Source organism: Mchenga conophoros, linkage group LG2 (genome assembly GCF_057382185.1).
Source record: "Mchenga conophoros isolate Kocher_MC1m ecotype Shallow Benthic linkage group LG2, M_conophoros_male_GT1.1, whole genome shotgun sequence".
NCBI classification, from domain to species: Eukaryota; Metazoa; Chordata; class Actinopteri; order Cichliformes; family Cichlidae; genus Mchenga; species Mchenga conophoros.
Window position 1 is genome coordinate 10,689,548 of NC_140527.1, and position 20,531 is coordinate 10,710,078.

At 42.6% G+C, this 20,531-nt stretch overlaps 1 protein-coding gene across 3 annotated transcripts in view; it reads right to left on the bottom strand.

The window, feature by feature from the left end:
* LOC146581718 (transcription factor COE3) overlaps positions 1-20,531 on the bottom strand; it is a 141,958-nt gene that overhangs the window by 108,598 nt on the left and 12,829 nt on the right. For all 3 annotated transcript variants that reach the window (XM_085286148.1, XM_085286138.1, XM_085286155.1), the window contains exons 2-5: positions 15,285-15,441; positions 12,851-12,914; positions 10,175-10,230; positions 5,074-5,147 (exon numbers count right to left, since the gene is read on the bottom strand). In XM_085286148.1, the coding sequence (XP_085142274.1) occupies positions 5,074-5,147; positions 10,175-10,230; positions 12,851-12,914; positions 15,285-15,441 (351 nt within the window). The remainder of the gene's footprint in view (positions 1-5,073; positions 5,148-10,174; positions 10,231-12,850; positions 12,915-15,284; positions 15,442-20,531) is intronic.

The window sequence follows — 20,531 nt, forward strand, 5'->3', positions numbered from 1 at the left end:
CTCAGATGGAAATCTGCACCACTGCAAACCCAAAAGCTCAAAACTTTTGAGAGTTTGTGATGTTTTCTCTGTAACTAGTAACTTAAACTGTTCAGACTGAGGGTCCCTCATTTTAACATTTACATGTACTTTCTTCAAATTAGTGCATCCGCTGCACATGTGCTGTATTTTGCACTGATGCTGTAGCATCCTGGCTGGATGTTCTCCAGGTTTACAGGATGAAGGGACTAAAACATTCAGTTACTTAGGCTGGGATTTGTTTTCATGCTTGAATAACAAAGCTGTGACGCCATTAGTGTAGCGCGTAACTGGACAGAGTGATGCTCTGTCACTGTCACTATCTCAGTGACAATTTCTGAGTTCGGTGGTTCTTGTATGATTAAAGTGCATGAAAAAGGTTTTTTTCTACATGACTGTTAAATGTATATAAAATATAAATCTGTTAGTAACCAACAACTCAAGCAGTGAGAGCATAATGTTTCTTTTTCAGAGTTTTAGGCAGGTTTAAAACCTAAACATAGGCTCAAATCAGATCTAATACCAGTTTCATCAACATACTGACCAACATGAGAAGGATATCAGCAAAAAGTAGGATGATGAGGCCTAGAATTCACTACCAAGGGCATTCATTTCTTTCATTTTTGCTGCATTCTTCAAGATTTATGAGGGGGGGGAAAGAATGACTAGATATCAGACTTTTAAGGTCTAAAACAAGCTCAGTTTAATGTAAATACTGACTATTTCATGTCTTTTCAGGTTTTCAGGTTTTCCTAGAAAACCTAACTACTTTAAGACCCGAAGAAACCCAGAGAATGTCTCTATTTAAAAAAAACATTAGAGGGTAACATCCTGCAGCAGGTGCTACACCCAAAGGTGCAGCATCCAGGTAGACAAATCAATGGGGACGCCCATAAAGACGACCTCACCTGGGGCCATGGAGGCAGAGAAACACGGAGCGCGTGTTAGAAACAGCGAGGCAGTCTCTGATGCCTCACTCATTAGTGAATGGAAACACAACATCCATCAGGGGGAAAGCTGGTTAATAATCGCACTCAATCACATAATGACTGAAGCTCAGAGACGCCGACAGCCAGCCGTCGTTATGGAAATGAAGCTCGTATCGACGGAATCTCGCAGGGGGAAGTGAGCTCGATAAAAAGTGAGAGCAAAAGGGAAGTTCACAGATACTCAAGTCTGGCTGAAAAAGCGGGAGAGATAAACGGCAGAGCAGGAGGCGGATGCAAGGTCGAAAATGTCAGACCTGTTCTTGTTTTAACTGCTTCAAGTTCAACTGAATGGTACAAACTGAGTTTTCTGCTCACTGTGTAAACCAATCCAACAAACATTTAAACCTGTTTATTCCATTTTTAACTTTTTAATAACATCTTAACAGTTTGAAAATCAGTCTACTAAACATTTAAACAAGTTCCACTCTGAGCTGTTGCTGGTTTTGCCCAGTTTACTCTAAAGATGACCCAGATTACTCTAAAGATGACCCAGATTACTATACACACTCTATCAGGTTAACATTGTCAATTTTATTTTCAGATTTGCACCAACTCACCACACATGTGTACACTTTACATTAAGGTTTACACCATTTTTTACCTATTTTTTAAACATCTTAACAGTGTGCACCCAATTTAACCCAATTTACCACATATTTAAACTGATTTTAAAGTTATCAGTTTCTCAAACCACTTCTAGATAAACTTTTTGCACATTTGGCTCTTTTTATTTTATAGATAACTCAGTTTAATCTCCACCTCCAAAACTGCACACCTAGGTAGCTAGGCCCGTCTTTTCCAGATTTACACCAACTATTTTACTCCAAATATGCACCAATTTATTCAAATGTTATGATGGCTAAAATTTTATGCAAACATGAACTGAGTGATTACTTAATTTAAAAATTTTGAAAAAAACTGTTCAGGTTCATACAAAGTTGTTGCTATGTAAACTGACTCGCTGTACATTTGGTCCAGTTTACTGAGCAGATTACAACGTTACTGGACTATTACTGTATACTGCAGCAAACTCATAATCTCAGTCACCAAGGTCTGTAGCCTGATTGGTGACACCCTGGCAACCAAGTGATAGGAAAAATGTGCATTCCCGGCTGGCAAGTGGTGACTGGAGGTTGCTGGCAGTCAGTCGCTAAGAGGGTCCTGCACCAAAAACCTCGCTTTGGTTGCCAGCAGAAAGCTGCAGTCATCCATAGTTTGCATGGAAGACACAAACTTCTCTGCAGACATTCACAAAATACTCACCAAGCTGGTGAAGCTGTGAAAAGTGGAAACAGAAAGAGTTTCCCTTCAAGGTTTTTTCCCTAAAGATGTAACAATCATTAACCCCAGCAACCGCTCTCCAGCCATTTAGGCAAGTTTTACCTATCAGTGACTGGTCTCCAGGTCCTTGGCACTAAGGCCTAAGTCAGTTAATACAGCCAGATTTATACAAAATTATACACTGACAATCCAGTTAACTCCAAATATACTGCATGTACTAATTCAATAAAACAATGAATCCAATCTATTCCCTTTATTGTTTTAATGTAAACCAGCTTGTGGAACACATTTGGCTCAGTTTATCCCAGATGAGCCAGTTTATTGTAGTGCACCTAAACCAGTTAACTCTACAAACAGACTAGTTAACATGTAAACTAATTTCTTCATTCATTCACCAATTCACTGCCCCTAAAAAGTTATAAAAGGATATAATGTCCACATTAACCAGTTTATTCACACTGGGAAACAAACAGATGAGCGATAAATAAATATAAACCATCAAAAATGATGTTTTTTTTCCTACATATGGAGAAACAGGCTGCTGGAGCTCCAACTGACACTTCAGATTCAGTTGTATTTATATATTTGTGTGTTTGTGTGTCCTATTTTCACCTTGCTACACACACACACTATGGTTGTTCTTCACTCCTTCACTCCTCGGTCTGAACCAGTAAAACCATTAACTCACAGACGACAGCAGAGACACGCAGGGCAGGAAACGTGTTGATTGGTGTGATGAACAACAACCCAACAGCTGCTCTTTTTTCCTCTCACAAAAACACACACAGAGCGTTCAGGCCAACAAATGTACACACACACTTTATCAATACAACCTCGAATAACGAAAAGCCGTACAGGAGTACCTTTAAAGTTACAAAATACCTCAAAAAGGGAAGAAATGAAAATATATTCAGGCACAAAGCTGCCACTAGAATGAAAGCAGAAACTAAATTTAAGATTTACAATTCAGGTACAGATTAAAATGTGAAGATAATTAAGAATTCAAATAAAAATGTAAAAGTGAAACTAAATTCTGATGTAAAACCATCATCAAATCTACATCTTGTAAAACATTTTTAAATGCCCTCACTGTGTAAAAGTAACATGAATTTCACAACGTCCAAGAAAACGACACCCAAACAAATACAAATTTTATTATAGACCTGTATTATATACAGGGCTCACACAGGAGCTTGAAATCATTGAAAATGGTTGAATTTTAATGCTGTTTTTCGAGGTTAGACAGGTGATTGGATTTTGGGCATAGTGCATTTTTATCTAACAGAGGTTTATTTATTAGATGGAGAAACAAATTAAGTCAGAAAGCTTCTGTGCCACCTCCGCCAGTCTGTTTCAGTGGGTGACGCCCCCCCATGGACAGTGGGACTCAGAGGTGAGTGCACAGACATGTACAAATACATATTATCAATAACACAAGCAACTCTCCTGCAACTCAAACATTAGCCTAGCACAACTAGCCAACTTCCAGCTAACCGAGTAACGGTCACACAATAAGAAAGTTGTCACCGACCAAAGACAAACATCTGATCATTAGGCCATGTTTTCATGCGCTTTGCAATCTGCAGCATTTCTCAAGTGTTAAATTCGTTTTTTTTGTTTTTGTTTTGATGCCTGACACTGAACCGACTAAGCTCATTTTGAAAAACAGCTCAACTTTTGTGAATCACCTGTAAAATTAACAACACTATTTCGGGATTGAGTTCAAATCTTGCCGCATTTTTTTAAAACCAGGCCCTAAGGCTGCATGTTTAAATAAAGGCAGATAAATAATGTGTTCTAAATGTAAATAACAATATATCATTTTTAATGACAGATTCACATTGAGAGACAAATTTTCTAATATTTTTAGTAACGAATTTATTTATAGAATTTTAAGCGAAGATGAAATTGCCAGAAAACTGCTTGGACCCTGGAAAAGGTGTCTGGACATTTTTATAGCAAAATTAGTCTTTTCTGATTAACTTAATGAACTGACTAACGTGTTCACAAAATCTGAAGATGATATTTGTCCTAGAAGAAGCACATACACCGCTCAAACTCTGGGCTTGGAGAGGCCTCCAAAAGATTAACGCTTAACATTCCCAAAGTTGAGTGTTTTCATTTCCTCTGAAGAATTTAATCTAACATATAACAAAAAATGAATACATCATTCCATAGAAATTATACCCAAAACTAATCGACAATAATAATGACTTCCAGCTTTTTATTTTCCTTCTTGGACTCTTTTAGAGCAGCTTTGCATGATTCACATTTCAAAAATAATCCTTATTTATATTCTACTGTACTCTCTTTACACCCCCACCCTCTCTGAAACAAGACTTTTTAGCTCCCGTCTCATTAAGCCTGCTTATTTGTGATTGGCCGGCTTCTATCAGTTTCTTTGTTTTTGGACACACCTACAAAATTCTGTTATTCAGTTGTTTAAATTTGATCAGTTATTTACATTTTAAACACCTTCTTCTCTCAGAGACAAAAACTCTTCTTCACATCTAAACTTCTCCATTATCCAATCATCTTTTGGTTTAAATATCACAATCTAACAACCACGCACTTCCTCTGCAAGCATAATTAACACTCCACACACACACACACTGCAGGGAGATAATTACACTGCACTGTTATTAAACCATGCTTCAGCCTGAACAAAAACACAAATTAAAAAGTCACAGGTTTGACAGAAACTGCCGCCTGCTCTCCTGCCAAAGTGCCGCTGAGCCAAGCGCTGAATCGGTGAACAGACAGCACATCTGTTTTTTTATCTTACCTGCACATGATCTCGTGGGTGAGGAGGACGCGACACATCTCCGGGTTCTTGTCCTGTCCTTCATACAGGATGGGCTGATGGGACAGAAGCAAACAGCTGATTACGACAGAGAACTCATCTCCTTAAAACTCATCACATGAAATCGTACGGCCTACAATCTCATTTATTTTTCCTCCCACAGAGTACAAATCTGCAAATGGGTAAACAACTGTTAAACAAAACAAGACAAATCAGCTCATTGTGATTGATGCATTTTAGCTGAATATGTTAAACGAGTTAAACTAGTTAAAAGAACCAAACTCTGTCAAAATATATCTGCTTATGAGGTAACCAGTTTTCACATTCAAAAGTTAAAACTGGGCTTAAGGAGATTTAACCGCAGCATCATCCAGACTCTGAACTGAATAAAACCAGCTGGGAACCAGTTTTAGCAACTGGGGATCAGACCTTGAAGGACCCCACTGGGTGGTGGTCAGAGGTGAACTGGGCACCCTACCCTGGAGCCTACTGTGGGAGAGTTCAAGTACCTCAGAGTCTTATTCACGAGCGAGGGAAGGCGGGAGATTGTCACAGCATCTGCAGTGATGGGAACGAATTACTGGGCCTTTGTGGTAAATGATAAATGAACTAGTTCTAATAAAGCACTTCTCGACTCTATTGGAGAACTCAAAGTACTATAAACAACACGTCGCATTCACACAAGCACTTTCTACTTAAAATTCACATACAGTCACACTCCAATGGACGCATCAGAGAGCAACGTTGGGTAGTATCTTGCCCAAAAGGTATTTGGCATGCAGACTGGAGCAGCCAGGGATCGAATCACCAGCTCTGCCTCCTGAGACCTGTGGTGAAGAGAGAGCTGGTCGAACTAGTCGAACTACCTCTAAGGCTAGAAGCAGTGGGCAGGAACCTAAAAGTTAAACTGCAGATATCAGTGGTTGAAATGAGCTTCCTCCGAAGCCTCAGACACCGAGTGAGGAGCTCAGTCATTTGTCAGGGACTCCAAAAAGGAGGCAGTTGAGGTGCTTCAGTATCTACCCAAGACTCCTCTTTGAGACCTCGTCAGTGAGGTGTTTCAGGCATGTCCTACAGGGAGAAGACCTCAGGACATGAAGGAGAGATCACATCTCTCGGCTGGTCTGGGAATGTCTCCATGTTTCTCCAGAAGAGCTGGAGAAGGCGGCCGGGCATCTCTGCTGCCCCCGTGAGCCGAACCGATATAGGTGGCAGCAAATGCAAAAGCAACCCCCCCCAACCATTTAAACTAGTTTAGTCTGTATACTAGCATTCATCGCTTTCCTGCCGTACATCCGGTTCAGCTTCAATCTGATCACCTGATATTTAGATGTGTCCAGGTGTTCCTTTTATTTTGTCACCCCCCTCTGCCTATCCACAGTCTGCACCAGTAATAAAGTCAAACATGGCCTCCAACCATTCACACCTCCCACCACCTCCCCTTTTGGTGGTCTCAGCCTCCTCTGGCCTTCCCAGAATTCCCTGCCAGATGGCGGGTGGCGCCCCAGGATGAAGCCCCCCTCCTCATCCTCCACTCTCCCTCCTCCTCGCCCCCGCAGAGCTGTCGTGTCAGAGTCTGGATGACGGATGACCGCTGTGAGTAGGGCTAGGTGTGCGATTGTACTCGTATATGGGTGTTTGTGGGGACCCACGTCCTTATGGGGACGTTTTTGGAAGGAGAGGGCATCAGTGCGGGTTTGAGGGCTCGGGTTTGACTCTGCCTGATTTTCACCGTGATGGGACTCCTTTATTTCAAAAGAGGGCCCTCACAGAGACAGAAGCAGAAATGTGTGTGTGGTTTTTGTAATACCCTGGTTGTTGTAAATGAACTCCACTAAAAGCACACGGGTGTGTGTCCTCACCCCTCCTCCTCCTCTTTTCTTTTTTCCTGCGATGACCTACTGCTACCTCATCCACCTTTATAGTCAAAACAGACCTCCACCCTGCACACACACACACACACACACACACCCTGGGGGACCATACTTTTAGGATAACGACCACTTCTGCATTATTGATCCCGATCCTGGCTCTGTTCCTCTGGATTAAAACGCTCCAGTTTGACCAGGAGGGATGTGGATTGCATCAGGGACACACACACACACACACACACACACACACACACACACACACACACACACACACAGAGAACTGGTGGTCGATATTTATACATCATCATTCCTGATGCATGAGTCCTGTGAGTGCGTGACTGCATGTCCACTTTCATGCTTATTTGCAGGTTAATGTCCCCTTTCTGCGGGGACACACCTCAGACATTTTCAGACGTTCACATGTTTAAAAAGTGAGGACGAGGCCGTTTTGGAAAAAATAATGTTGTTTATTAGAAAGTGAATATTTGGAAAAGGTGAGATGTTTTGGGCAGGACTGAGTATCTTTATTAAAATTTTGTTCTGAGTAAATATTTCACAAAAAAACTTTGAGAACAAAAACAACTGTTTTTCAGATTAAAGTTCAGCAGCCTTCAGAGTGTGTGTGTGTTTGCAGTGACACTAAAAACGCTGTTTACATGTCACTTTAAAGTGTTTCTCATTTGTCATTCAAGCACTGATGCATGTTTTGTAAAGGGAGCATGTCGGAAAGTTACAAATTTGTTTGTCAGTGAACGTTTTAAAACGTGGGGTTTCCAAAGATATAAAAAGCTTAAGGAGAAAATCATGAACCTGGGGTGTGAACGATTTGGAGCACATTAAGACTTGTTTTAGAAGAGGAGGCTGATTTTTACAAAAGGTTAAAAACAGGAAGACGAGGCCTACATTGAGGAAGTCTTCACAACAGTTCGCTTAAGACGACGTGAGAAACGTGTGCTGAACATTTCTTAACCCTTTCGAGGCAGGCGTTGCCGATTTGCAACAGTTAAAAACTAACAACCTGATTACCCCACATACATATTTTATGAGGTTTTTTTTACTCAGGAGTACCACTGCAGGACTTGGTTGTGCATTAGCAACAAAAAGTTTAATTTGAGCCTGAGAGGGTTAAATATGAGTTATTTGAGCTCAGAAATATTTTCCAAAAGGAGCACAAACACCTCCCGCGGGGGTCTCCCGGTGTGTGAGCCCCTCGGCCTTGTTGCATGATGTGACTCACTGTGCAGAAGTTACTGTGCCAGCTGCATCGCTGCACGGTCCAATCTGCATTAATGCAGCTCCTCCTCGCTCTGACAAACCCGTGGACGCGGGGCTCCTAACAGCTCCTCGACGGGGATTTATCGATCCATGGGGACTCCAGCCGACCTGTCTGTCAGGCCTGCCTCTCCACCAATGGGGTGTCGTGTACTGGGAGGTGAAGGTGTGTGTGTGTCATGGAGGAGGTGTCAGGATTATTGTCTCCAGTGTGCCGCCGCTGCGCCACATTAGGGCCTATTGATCGGTTTGGCTGACGCTTTGTCGGGGAGCCGCTTGGTACATCGATCGGTGACATGCCGACAGGGCCGCGGCAGCCGGGAGGGTTGTGATATGACGGGGGATAAATAAGCTGAAGCTGGGAGGAGAAGCGAGCACATTTGGATGTCTTTTAATATTTACAGTGACAAACATCTGAGGTAGAGCGCTCGACGAGAGGAACAGGAGGATCTGGAGGAACGAGGAGGGAGGTCAGCCGGCAGCGCTGACAGGAATGTGGAAACATTTGGAGGTTTTTGTTGGCAGCGAGGTCGTTCACAGGTTCAAATCCCACACGGGGGTTTCTGAGTGAGTGAAAACCGGAAAGATGGAAGGACGTGGAGTCAGCTGAAGCCCGAGCTACATCGAGTGGAAAGGAAAACACATCAGTGCTGCTCGAGTTTAAGAAAGTAAGGAGGAGGCGGAGGAGGACAGGAAAGTTTAGTTTTAACTTTAGGGGAACACTTTAAGATTACAGTAGGTTTGAACTATGTGCCTGAAACCGGCAGAGAAGTCTTGTTTGTTACGCGTTCGGGGACACTATCAGGCAGACACAACACATGAATAATCCTTAGTACAAATCTATAGGAGATGCCTGCATAGCCAAAGATGGCGTCCCGCCCCCGTCCACAAAAGAACCAAAGAGCAACCGCACCGGAAACAAAAGAGCCAATCATGTTGTTGTGCTGATTGCTCCGATGGTTCTGGATGATTTCCATTAACAGTAACTCAGCGACATATCAGAACAATCGTGTTCCACACTGAAAGAACAGATTTGATTTGATCTTGACAGTCGGCATTCAACGATCCAACGCATTCGTCTGACCTACTCCAGTATTCTTACTCTGACAACTCAACTTTGTTCTTTGCCCACTAATTCTTTTTTCATTTGATGTATGTTTTCACCCTTTTTTTTTTTTACCACCTCTGACAATATTATCTGATTTATTTAGTTTGTCTATTTTTGACCGAGATTGGTCATAAAGTTTGGGAAGGACTTGCAAGAAAATGGCACAGTTTAAGGTATTCAGTATTGGAGTCGATCCAGGAATCCCTCAAAGGGTTTTACCTCTATAAGATCTGCATCATAGCTTCAAAAATACAACTCAAACTGTATTTGGGATGAATTTCAAAGCCACCAGTACAAAAATCTACAGATATTAATAACCTTGTGTCACCCTCGGGATTCCCATATTCTTGTCTGCCATTCACCTAGGGACCATTTTTGAACCGAGGACAACACAAGGGTTACCAACCTTCTATAGGTAATATTTAGAAACAGCCAGAAGACAGGCTCTGATTGGTTAAGATGGTTTCCCGAAAAATATCAAACGACTCTGAAAAATTGTATTTTGAGTCGTGTTCACGAGACGTTTCTTCTGCTCACCGTAAACTACCTTGAAATAGAGCGACTCTAAAACTCCAATGCAACTGTTTGCTTGATGTTTGTAAGACTATTCAAGCCCACTAAAATATTTCCCAGTTGTGATTTATTTCAGTCAAACTAATCTGGGCTTTGGGGCTCGATCCAGGCAGTCTCCAGGCTGCACGTCGTTGTGCAGAAACACGCTGTGTGACATTTAAAACACGCCGCTGTGACATGTGCAGGTGTGTAAAACAAACTCACTCTGATGTAAACACTATGAGTGAATCAGAGCTCAGGTGTGCGTGCGCTATCTCACCTGTTTGGTCATGGAGTCTATGAGCCGGACGTAGAGATCCTGTTCTGTCCTGATGCCTGAAAAACACACAGAGAGAAGCATGAGCATACACACACACACACACACACATAGTTCAGATATAAATTACTGTCATCAACATGCCCGCGTTTGCCTCTTATGCTAATCCGCCCCCAACAAAGGATCTGATTCCTGATAACGTGCTGTAAATGAATTCTGTTCCGATTCATGTCCTGGTTGTGTATTTGTGTTTTCTAGCGCTCTTGTCGTCTCGCCCCGGCGTCGCTCACACCCCTCAGCAAAAACAAACAGCGGCGCTGCTCCAGAGCTGTTTATTATTTATGGGCCAGGCCGCCTTCTCCGGCCCCCCCGCCGCCTTTTTCCTCAAGGATAACAAGGAATCCTCATTCTCCGACAAATTAAATATCAATCAGAGCTGCTTGTCTTTTATTAGCCATGCATCCGGGCGTAAATGTGACACAAACACGACATGGGGTGGAGGAAGTAAATTGCAGGGAACACCTGTTAGCGGCGGAGCAGCTCTAATTGTATTGTGCGTTTGAGCTTTTTTTCCCTCTACTTCTTGCTTTGCGGGCCGTTTGCTCGCAGCTTCCTCTGCTTTCTAATTGACATGATTCACTCCTCGCTCTGCGGCTGAGCGCTGAGCAGTCTGCAGCCTAAATGGCGGCTATCCGTCCCGCTTGCAGATGAGGTCAATTACCTCTGTAAGATGCTAATCCGACGACGCCGACTCATATTAGAGTGATTTATCCCCCTTTGGAAGAAAACGCTCTTTTATGTCCCACTTTATCTGGCGTTTCTGCGGGGGTCTGAGAGCATTACGGCCGCCCTCCTCCTGCAGCTCTGGACTCGTGCCAGCACAAAGGCGAGCTGTGTGTTTTGAATCAGCAAAAGATCCCTCCACTTCCCCCACACCACACCACACCACCACCACCACCAACCGATGGACAAAACAGAGCTCAGATATTCCAGATGTCCGCCGCTCCGCGTGCTGATAATGAAAAAGTTTTTCCAGCCTCGCAGTCTTAAAAGTGCACAGCTGAGTTAAACTCTAACTCCGGTGAGGTGACCTTTAATATAAATTCCATCTCCGCTAATTCTAAACTCTAAATCATCCAGGAAAAGTTCAACCGCAAACCAACACAGACAGTTTCACCTGTGGGAAAGAGCGATCATTAACTCGACTTCATCAATCAATACTGCAAATCTAAAATGCAGCCTGAACAAAGACTCGGCTGACCTGCAGCAGCAGCAGCATTTAAAAACGGCTCACTTCGGCTTTAATTTCATGCTGTCAGTCATTCTTTAAGAGCACAGCACATGCAAATGTGTCTCCAGTGTAAGGAACATATTATTGATGGGTTTTTGGACTTGGACCTAAACAACCTGCAGCATGCTGGCAGAGCGGGCTGCTTCACATCTGCCTTCATTACTCATCACGAACATTGAGAATTAGCAGAAATATTGGCATTATTTCCATTATGCTTTGACCTCAGATTGCATCATCAGTGCTTTCGTTGTAGCTTTTTTACATGCTGCGAAAGGCAGACGCTTCTTTCTGCAACATGATCGTCTTACTTGCACTAGATCTACTGAATTTCGTCGCCGTCACGCTTACCGTAAGTACGTGACAGCCTTCTGCCTACGTAAATGTTACAAAGAACGACGAATCAGAAGAGGGATTTATTAAACCCGTTTGTTCCTGCTGTTTTTTACTTCTTGTCTTTGTCTCTACCGCCTCTGTAACCATCCTCTCTGCCTCTGGTCTGATTTCATTAACTCTTTCCTGCTTCAAACACTCCTAAAATCAAACTCCAAATTCTTTCAGCTCCAATAAACTGATCAATATGTGGCTTTTTGAAAAACAGGATGTACAAGGTTTAGCAAAGTTAGACATTAACAGGAAGTGAGCTAGCTAGTCCCTTCTACAGATGGTACAACCTAATCTGACTGAAGGATTTCTTTAAACTAAACTCTATTGCTCTGATATAACTTTGGACTTTTGTTTTAAAACTAAACAGCACTGACGTAAAATGCTAAAATAGACCAAACTTCAGCCAAAGAACCTCTGATCCATCCAAAACACGAAGTTAGTCATTAATTAGTCTGCTGTGTGGTTTGGGTTACTGTGAAGTCCTGATGCTAAACTTAGTGTTCACACTGAAATCTGAGAGCGATTCTATTCTGAATAGATATCAGTAGTCGGGGATACCAGGAGCCTGTGAGCTGCAGTTACACCAAGAGGGTTTAAAAACTTCGTCTGAACAGAAAAATAAAGGAGAAAAAACCAGAGCCTCATCCAACACAAGAGACACCTGGACCTGAAATAAAGAGACGCTGCAGTTTTCTGCAAACTGGTTTAGTGCAACTGGAAACCAGTCCTAATGAAGAAGCCCTGGTTCAGAGTCAGGAGCTACAAACGGACCAAACAAAAACAGGAAAATCTTCTTCAGGGTTCAGTTAACAGGAGGAGGCAACGGAAAAACTCTGACAGTAAATATGTGAGGAAAAAGTTGTAATTTTTTTCTTTTTCTACCTTCAAAAATGACTCGCTAGCAGGATGTTTACAGCTTACAGAAAGCATTTTCAACCCTTTTTCTTTATACAGACTTCCACCTCTGATTCCAGATCAGTGGCATATTCACACACTCGGCTCACCATTGCTGTAGAGGAGCTGTAGCCTGTAGTGGATTCCATTGTTGGTCTTCTCGCCGTTGTACTCCTGTCACAAAAACACAAAGTACACGTTAAACAACGACATCCTGACTGTGCATTTGACATGTAAGAAAGTATTACAGAAAGGTTATTTAGAAATCCTAAGAAAAGCAGATGATGATTGATGATGTGTTGAAGTAAAAGCCACTAAAAGGACGCCTCTGCTGAGCTCACCGAGCTGTGAAACATGACAAGTTGTCAACAAAAGCTGGTCCAGAGGACCCATGGTCCTTTTCCCAAATATTAGAGCTGTTAGGTATCATATTAGCCTGCTATTCATGTTTTCTGCTCCTGTCAAAGAGTAAGGAAGAGCAATGTAAAAGCTAAAAAAAAAAAAAAGAGTCTGCACCGCCACCAAACCACAGTCTAACCAGAATCTCTCAGTTAAAGGTGTTTACACACTTGGTCAAGTGCAACACACCAAATACTAAAAGCAAAAGACTCCAAGCAAATCAAAACCAAACAACACACAAAAAACAATAAGCTGAAATTAATTTAAGCTAGCAGCTGAATGACACTCCCTGTAACCTTTGACCTCTCTGATCCCTATGCTCCTCTGAAACGAACACAAAGCTCCAATAAAGTCAGATTAGAAGACGTTCATGCTCTGTGTTATCAGGACACGTCCCAGAATGCATTTCACACCCATCATTTGCATCCAAGCATCACTGTTTTATGAGGAAAATAACAGATTTGAGTTTAAGCTTTTATTTTGAAATTTACTCTGAAATGTTTTTGGAGGTCTCGTCGACAGGACAGGTGATGCCATACCTGACCTCCGCAGCTCTCTGATCACTTTCTTACCTGTGTGAAGGAAAAGTTTAGGGTTTTATTTCTAATTACGCCTAAACATGCATTTAACTGTCAGGTAATCTGTGCCTCAGACTCTGTAGTTAAAAACATCCTTTATTCTCCATCCATCCGCCTCTTTTCTCCTTTTCTTTCTGTCTTGACCTTTCCTCCTATCTTTTTCTTCTCTTCTCTCTTTCAACCTTTACTCCCCTTTTTTATCATGCCTCCCCTCCTCGCTCTCCCTCCTTTCAGCCTGCGTTGGTCGGCCACTCGGTGCCAACTGTGCCCGGGAGTGTTGGCTCAGTCCCAGTGTGTTTGTGTTGGGGGGGGGGGTATCAGGGCGAGAGACTCGAGGTCAAAGCAGAGGTGAGGTGAGCGAGTGGGTAGAGAGGAGAATATGGTGCCAGCTGGCAGCCGATCAAAGAACAAACACCCACAAACCTGTCGGGATGTTATTATGATTATCACCAGTGTTATTAGCAGCGGAAGCGATTCTCATGTACTTTCTGTATATTGTCAACAACAGATCCAAACTTGTGTATTTTTGGATATTTACACTTCATTTTAACTGCCAAAACATTCTCTTTCAACATGGGACCCGTCTTACAGATGAAGTTCCACATAACCAGGATTTCATTGTTGTTACTGGGGCTCATTAAACCCAACAGTCACATTAAAACTGAGGTTTTCTGTATCCAGCTGACAGGGCAGCATGAGATCAGAAAACACAGACATCACAGATTTGGATCACCAGCTCAATGGGTGTAATTTAAATGTTAAAAATCAAAAAATAAAACTAATGAAAATGTCAAAAGATGCAGTTCCCCTAGTGTCCTCTAGAGGCTTCCGCAGAAGGCCAGTCTCCACGGACTCGCATGTTAAAATGTCGAACTTTAAATGATGCTGTGCGTTTAATTGTACTAACAGACTGTCCAAGAAGTCTGAGTTCCAGTTTTAGAGAAATTGTAAGATTTTATCTGGATGATACTGATTAGCAGGTATCTGTTTCTGAGTGTGAAGCTATGAATGAAGCTTGCTAACTAAGCTAGCTAGCCTTAGCTGCTAACTTAGCTCTACCCTCTCGTCCAAACATGGTCACTTCTGACTACAAAAAAGTACCATGGCAGTTTTCAGAGTTAAACCTTCAAAATAAAACATAAAACAATACCCGATTCAAAATTCAAAAAACCTCTGGACCGCTTTCTGTGTTACTTTAAAATCTTTCCTGTAAGTCTTGCTCTGACCACATGCACTGGGCTCTTGTTATTTACTGTTAATCATTAACATGTTTCCTGCTTTATTTTGTAGTCCTGTTAGATTTCTTTTCATCCTTTGTTCTCTTCCTTCGTTTTTTCTCCATAAGAGCTTTGCTTAAGATTAAGAATTAAGGGGACATTACCTGACATGGGCCTCTGATGTATGAAAGGTAGGAACATTTACTACAAATTAGATCTATTCCTGGTATTTTAGAATTTTAAGCCTAAAAACCTGACCTCTTCTTTTCCTGTCAAAGATGTAAATTAAAAAAAAAAAAAAACACCTAAAATCTGAAGAAGATTCTTGAAGAAATAAAAAATCTTTTCACCTTGTCTTTCTCCACAAAGTCCACGTAGGAAGTCCTCTCGATCTCCACCGGCTGACCCTGACGGTCGTACAGCGCCAGCACGAAGTGGAAGAAGTTGGACTTCCTCAAGTTGGATGGAGGCTGTTTCTCAAAGTGAGCTCGGGCTAAACCAACCCCACTGAAACAGAGAAAGAAAACGTTACCTTCCAACTCAACAGGATCACACACACTAATCTGGACAGCACAGTGAATTGATTCATATTGATTTATAGGCCCGTGTTGCTGTGGTGGGCACCTTAAAAGTGGGATGATCATTTTCGACTTGGAGTTAATAAAAGCTCAACAACAGAAGAATTAAATGAAATGAATTCCAAATCTTCAGAGTGGACATAATCATGTGTGAACATTGGGCAAGTGGCTTCAGTTACTGAAAACAACCTTAATGGTTTACAACTGGTTCTTTCTTCTGTAATCAGAATGACTAAGGTGCTTCCCTTTGAAGGTGGCGGTTTGTCACTAGTGGACAATCCAAGATCCGGATGTCAAGGTAACCGGTTTCATGTGTTTACTACCATGTCCTATATGTCAACTTAGCAGTTGGAGGTTAGTAAGCAGTTAGCTAGCTAGCTTCCATGTATGACGATATACCGTAATCTGTCCAAAGTATTTCTAAAGAACTAAAATGTACAGCAGTGATGGTTAATGGTGAGAAACATGGTGGCTAGCTACAGAGCTATAGTTAGTGTAATATGAACACATTAGCACAGTGAAGACGGAGGATGACGGTTAAACTATTGGTCAGGGACAAACGCCATCATATGACAGGAAGAAGATGCCAAAAATGGATCAAACTAAAGCCAAGAAAACACGAGACATGATCAGCGTGAGGTTAGTCATTAATGTGCTGCTGCGTGGTTTAGATTAGTCGCTGTGAAAGACAGCGAGAACGATCACTCAGGAGTTTTTGGGGGAAAACAAAAAACATTAATCCAACGCAGGAGACGCTTTGACTGGGAACGACACGCCTGATACGACATCAGCGACCATGTCTTTGTGCTGATCATCACACAGTGTCATACACGCAACGTTACCACAAAGCGGACCAATCACAGACGCTGTGGTATGCGTTGCCATTTTATTATTTAGATTTAGAAGGTTTTACAAATAAACCCGGACACATAAATAAATAAAAAATAGGGTGATGTGAGTTTTCTGGCCTTCACAAGGTTATAATTAATCTTTGCTTTTACAGATATTGGGATGTGGCGTCTCCTCTGCTTTCATTAACATTAAATAAAGAGATGCAAAGTCACATGATAAACTGTTGCTGCAGGAAGAGGTTAAATAAATGAGTTTAAAGGCAGCAAATTAAACTCTAAAGAACAAAAGAACAAACAAATTTTTATGTTAAATTATTTTTTTGTTACATTTCAATAAAAAGGGAGGCAGAAATGAAATCATTACCGAGAGTATTGCTTCTAATGCTGATTATCATAATGTAAACAACCACCGGCTGGGGGTCAGAGGTCACCCTGCTTTTGATTTCCAACCTCCAGAATCTGAGGAAGCCTTTAACTGAGTGTGAAAGCTGCAAAAACATCAACAGTGTCAGCGGCTGATTTTATTTTGGTATGGAAAAAAAATCCTTGTTGATCCTGAAATAAAATCAATGCTCCAGCAGGAACAGACCTCTGCTCTCAGCCCACAGAAGCGCGATGTGTCCGAGGGGGAGACGCTCCAAACAGCAGCTGAATATTTTTACATCAATCTCATTTTCCTGCTCGTTTTGTTTCCTAAAACGCTTTATGATCAATATGATCGCCGGGGCACAGATAAATATTTATTCATGCTCAGGGTTTGTTTTTGGAAGCTCGCCCGTGCTCTCTCTCGGTCTCCGAGCTTCCCGGCTCACGGGTGTATTCCCCAGACGGCAGATTAATACAGCCGTGACCTTTCTGCACCCCCATTACCAATGCTTAATGCCTCATTTGTAGGCCAGTTTGTTGAAAGCTAATTCCTCCAACTCGCACTGTTTGGCCGAGTGAAGAGTCTGCAGAGAAACTCCAGGAGGAGGAGGAGCAGCTCAGGTGTGTGTCGGTCAGGTTTTAAGGGGGGCTCGGTGGGAATAAGAGCAGCTGAGTGTCAGAAAACACAACAGTGTTAAAGTAAAAATAACACCGAGAGGAATCACAGCGAGCAAGTCTTCAACACGTTCACCGACAGATATTTTCAATGAGATCCCGAGAGAAGGAAAAAACTCCACAAGCATCTGTTTTTATCCATGTTTCTATTTTCATACACCTGACAGGAGCTACGCTGGAAACACAGCGAAAAAATAAATCCTTCAACAATAAAACAGCATCGAAAGCCCACAAACAGGCTCCGTGTTTGATACGAGTCAGTAAACAAAACCGATTATCTGTCAGTTTTCACATGAAGATGGAGAAAACTGAGTCTGATTTACTTTCCTGGACCCCAAGTTCCTGATAATAGTACCAATTGCTTGTATTTCAGTGGACATTCACTTGTGAAGTCTGGTCTCCAGGTCATGGAGGCAGAAGCCAAAGCACAAATACCCAAACCCTCTTTCCCCAGCAGGCTTTCCCAGCCAGGAGAGAATAAATTAAATCCACTTCAATTTTATTTATAAGGCACCGAATCACCATAACAGTCACCTCAAAGCGCTTTGTATTATAAGGTAAAGACCCCAAATATCAAACGACCCACTTTGAGTAGCACTTGGCGACAGTGGGAAGTAAAAACTTCCTATTAACAGGAAGAAAACTCTAACAAAACCAGGCACAGGAGGGGCAGCGATCTGTTGGTACCGGATGGGGATGAGGGGGAAATGAAATGATCTCTCCAGCGAGTCTTGGGTCTGTCCCAGGGCCTCCTTCCCTAACTACTTCCGCTATCTCCTTTCAGCATGGAGAAGCAGCTCAGCTCCTCACCTTGTCCTCTAAGGTGGTGCCCGGCACCATTTCAGAGGAAGCTCATTTTTAGGAAGCTAAAAATCCTTCATATCATCAGCAAAAACACCATTCGACCGGTGACCATCCACTTTTTCTACGCCTAGAGATTCTGTCCGTAGACGTTACGAATAGCATGGATGACAAAAGGCGACTGTCAAAATCCAACTCCGACCCTTCGAAAAATTCCTGGAGATAAATCCAGATCAGCTCAAAGTTATTCCTTTCCAAGTCATTCCCATGCAAACCTGTCCAAAGCTTTTAGAGTAATCGTGCTCACAAACACTCAAACTGCAACAATCACTGAGGGACAGAGTCTCCAACAGGCCAGCAGCCAACAAGGCAAAGGGCCGAATTCAAAGGTTTGTTAAACTCTCAGTAAAAGCGCCTTTGAAGCCTTTGGTGTTAATGGGTTTAATGTCAATAGTTCATTTTTCTGTCTCCTGGTTGCTGTGATCTCTGAAAACCTGATAGAATAAGGGTAGAGAGTTCCTCCACTCTTGGATCTGGATCAGTTTGTGATATTTTATGGAGTTACATCTGAAACGTTTGCCCCTCTCACAGCAACACGTTCCTTGATCTGGACCTGGATGAACTCCAGAAGTTCATCAGTGATGGAAAGTGATGGTCTACGGACAGGTTACCTCTGACTTCAAATGACAGGGTAAATTAAACATACACTGATGAGCCACAACATTAAAATGGAGCCTGGTATCGAGTCCGTTTCTGAACACAGGCGTCCTGTGCGATCACGCACCAAGATGAGGCCTGAATCAGCCACGCTGAGTCTAATCTGATTTTCAAAGTGTGCAAAGACACTGCAGAGCAGGAGGGCATCGGTTTGGGATGTCTGAATCCCTGTCACACTTCAGTCGTTGGGGCGTTTGCACACTTTTCTCAGATATAACTTAAATAAAAGCACATTTTTGGAGTCATAAAACCCAAAGCCTGCAGACCTGCTGGTGTTTAATATCGCTGTGAAGCTGACATAAATGTGGATTTTAAAGCAAACAAACACCGAGACAAGCGGCTCGGTGAATTTGGCACCTGTTTCATCCCGAACGCCATCAAAAGCATCGTTTCCCCCACTAAACCAGCCCATTATCCCAATTACACACAATGATCTGCAGCGGCCCGTCCACGCAGCCGATCGCCACCCTCTCCTCTCTGCTCTGCCTCCACTCAGAAGGCTCGTTAGCATTATTATTTCAATTATGCTAATTGCGGCTGCATCCACTCGTCAGCGCCGCCCGTATCCGGCTGTTAGCACTTGGCACAAGGTGTAATAAAAACAGTATCGATGGCACATGGCTCGCTCGAACATGCCCGGAGTGTAAATCACACGCCAACAGGCAGAGAGGAGAAAAATAAATAAATAAACACACACACACAGACACAGAGAACAAACACGACGAGGCAAATGAGGGCCGCCGATCTGCACGTTTCCACTGCAAAGTCTGAAATTAAAGGTCAGCAGGAGTCGTGTTGAGCGCTGTGCAAACAATTACTGAGCAAGACAGCCGGTGCAGGGAGCAGTCAGTTCATATCCACGCTCACGGTGGCTGAGTTAAACCTCCGTCTTTCCTTCTCTGGGATTCAAGCACCGCCGAAACTCGCCTCTCATCCAAACTTCTGCAAATCTGCGCAACTTCCTTTCAAATTCAGTCGCCTCCTTTCATTTACAGGTAATTATGTTAAATACCGAACTGTCCTTATTAATCTTATATTTGACTCTAATGCAGAATTTATATAAAAGCTCGACCTGTGACCCAACTGACTAGTTTCATTTTAAAGCCACAGAGCTAAAGTTTGAGCTGCCACCATGAAGTTATAACTTTTCCACAGATGATATGGGAGATTCACAGACTCAGATACCTGCTAATCGCCCTTTTAGTACAGTAGCCTTACAGCAGCCATAGTATTGGTCAGATGCAGTAAGAGCCCGGTCCAGTTCAGGTGAAGCTAGCAGACAGCTAGCAGCTACAGCTACCTGTGTCACTATCCACCTGTCAGTCAAAGAGGCCATGCTCTTAATAACGCACATTTTAAGCCATCATACCATTTAAACAGGTGAGTTTAAATTCTCACTGTAGAGACCAGACAGTTTGTGTATCAGGCTGTAAACATGTTTATCTCCGCTGTAAAACTTTAACATGGGAGTCTGTGGGGACTGACTCACTGCTGGAGCCTCTGGTGGATGTTAGAGGAACTGCAGGTTTTGGCACTTGTGCCATTGATCATTTTTTTAGCTCCTCATAAACACAAGATTTGAAGATCAGGTAGGCAGGGCATCTGTGCC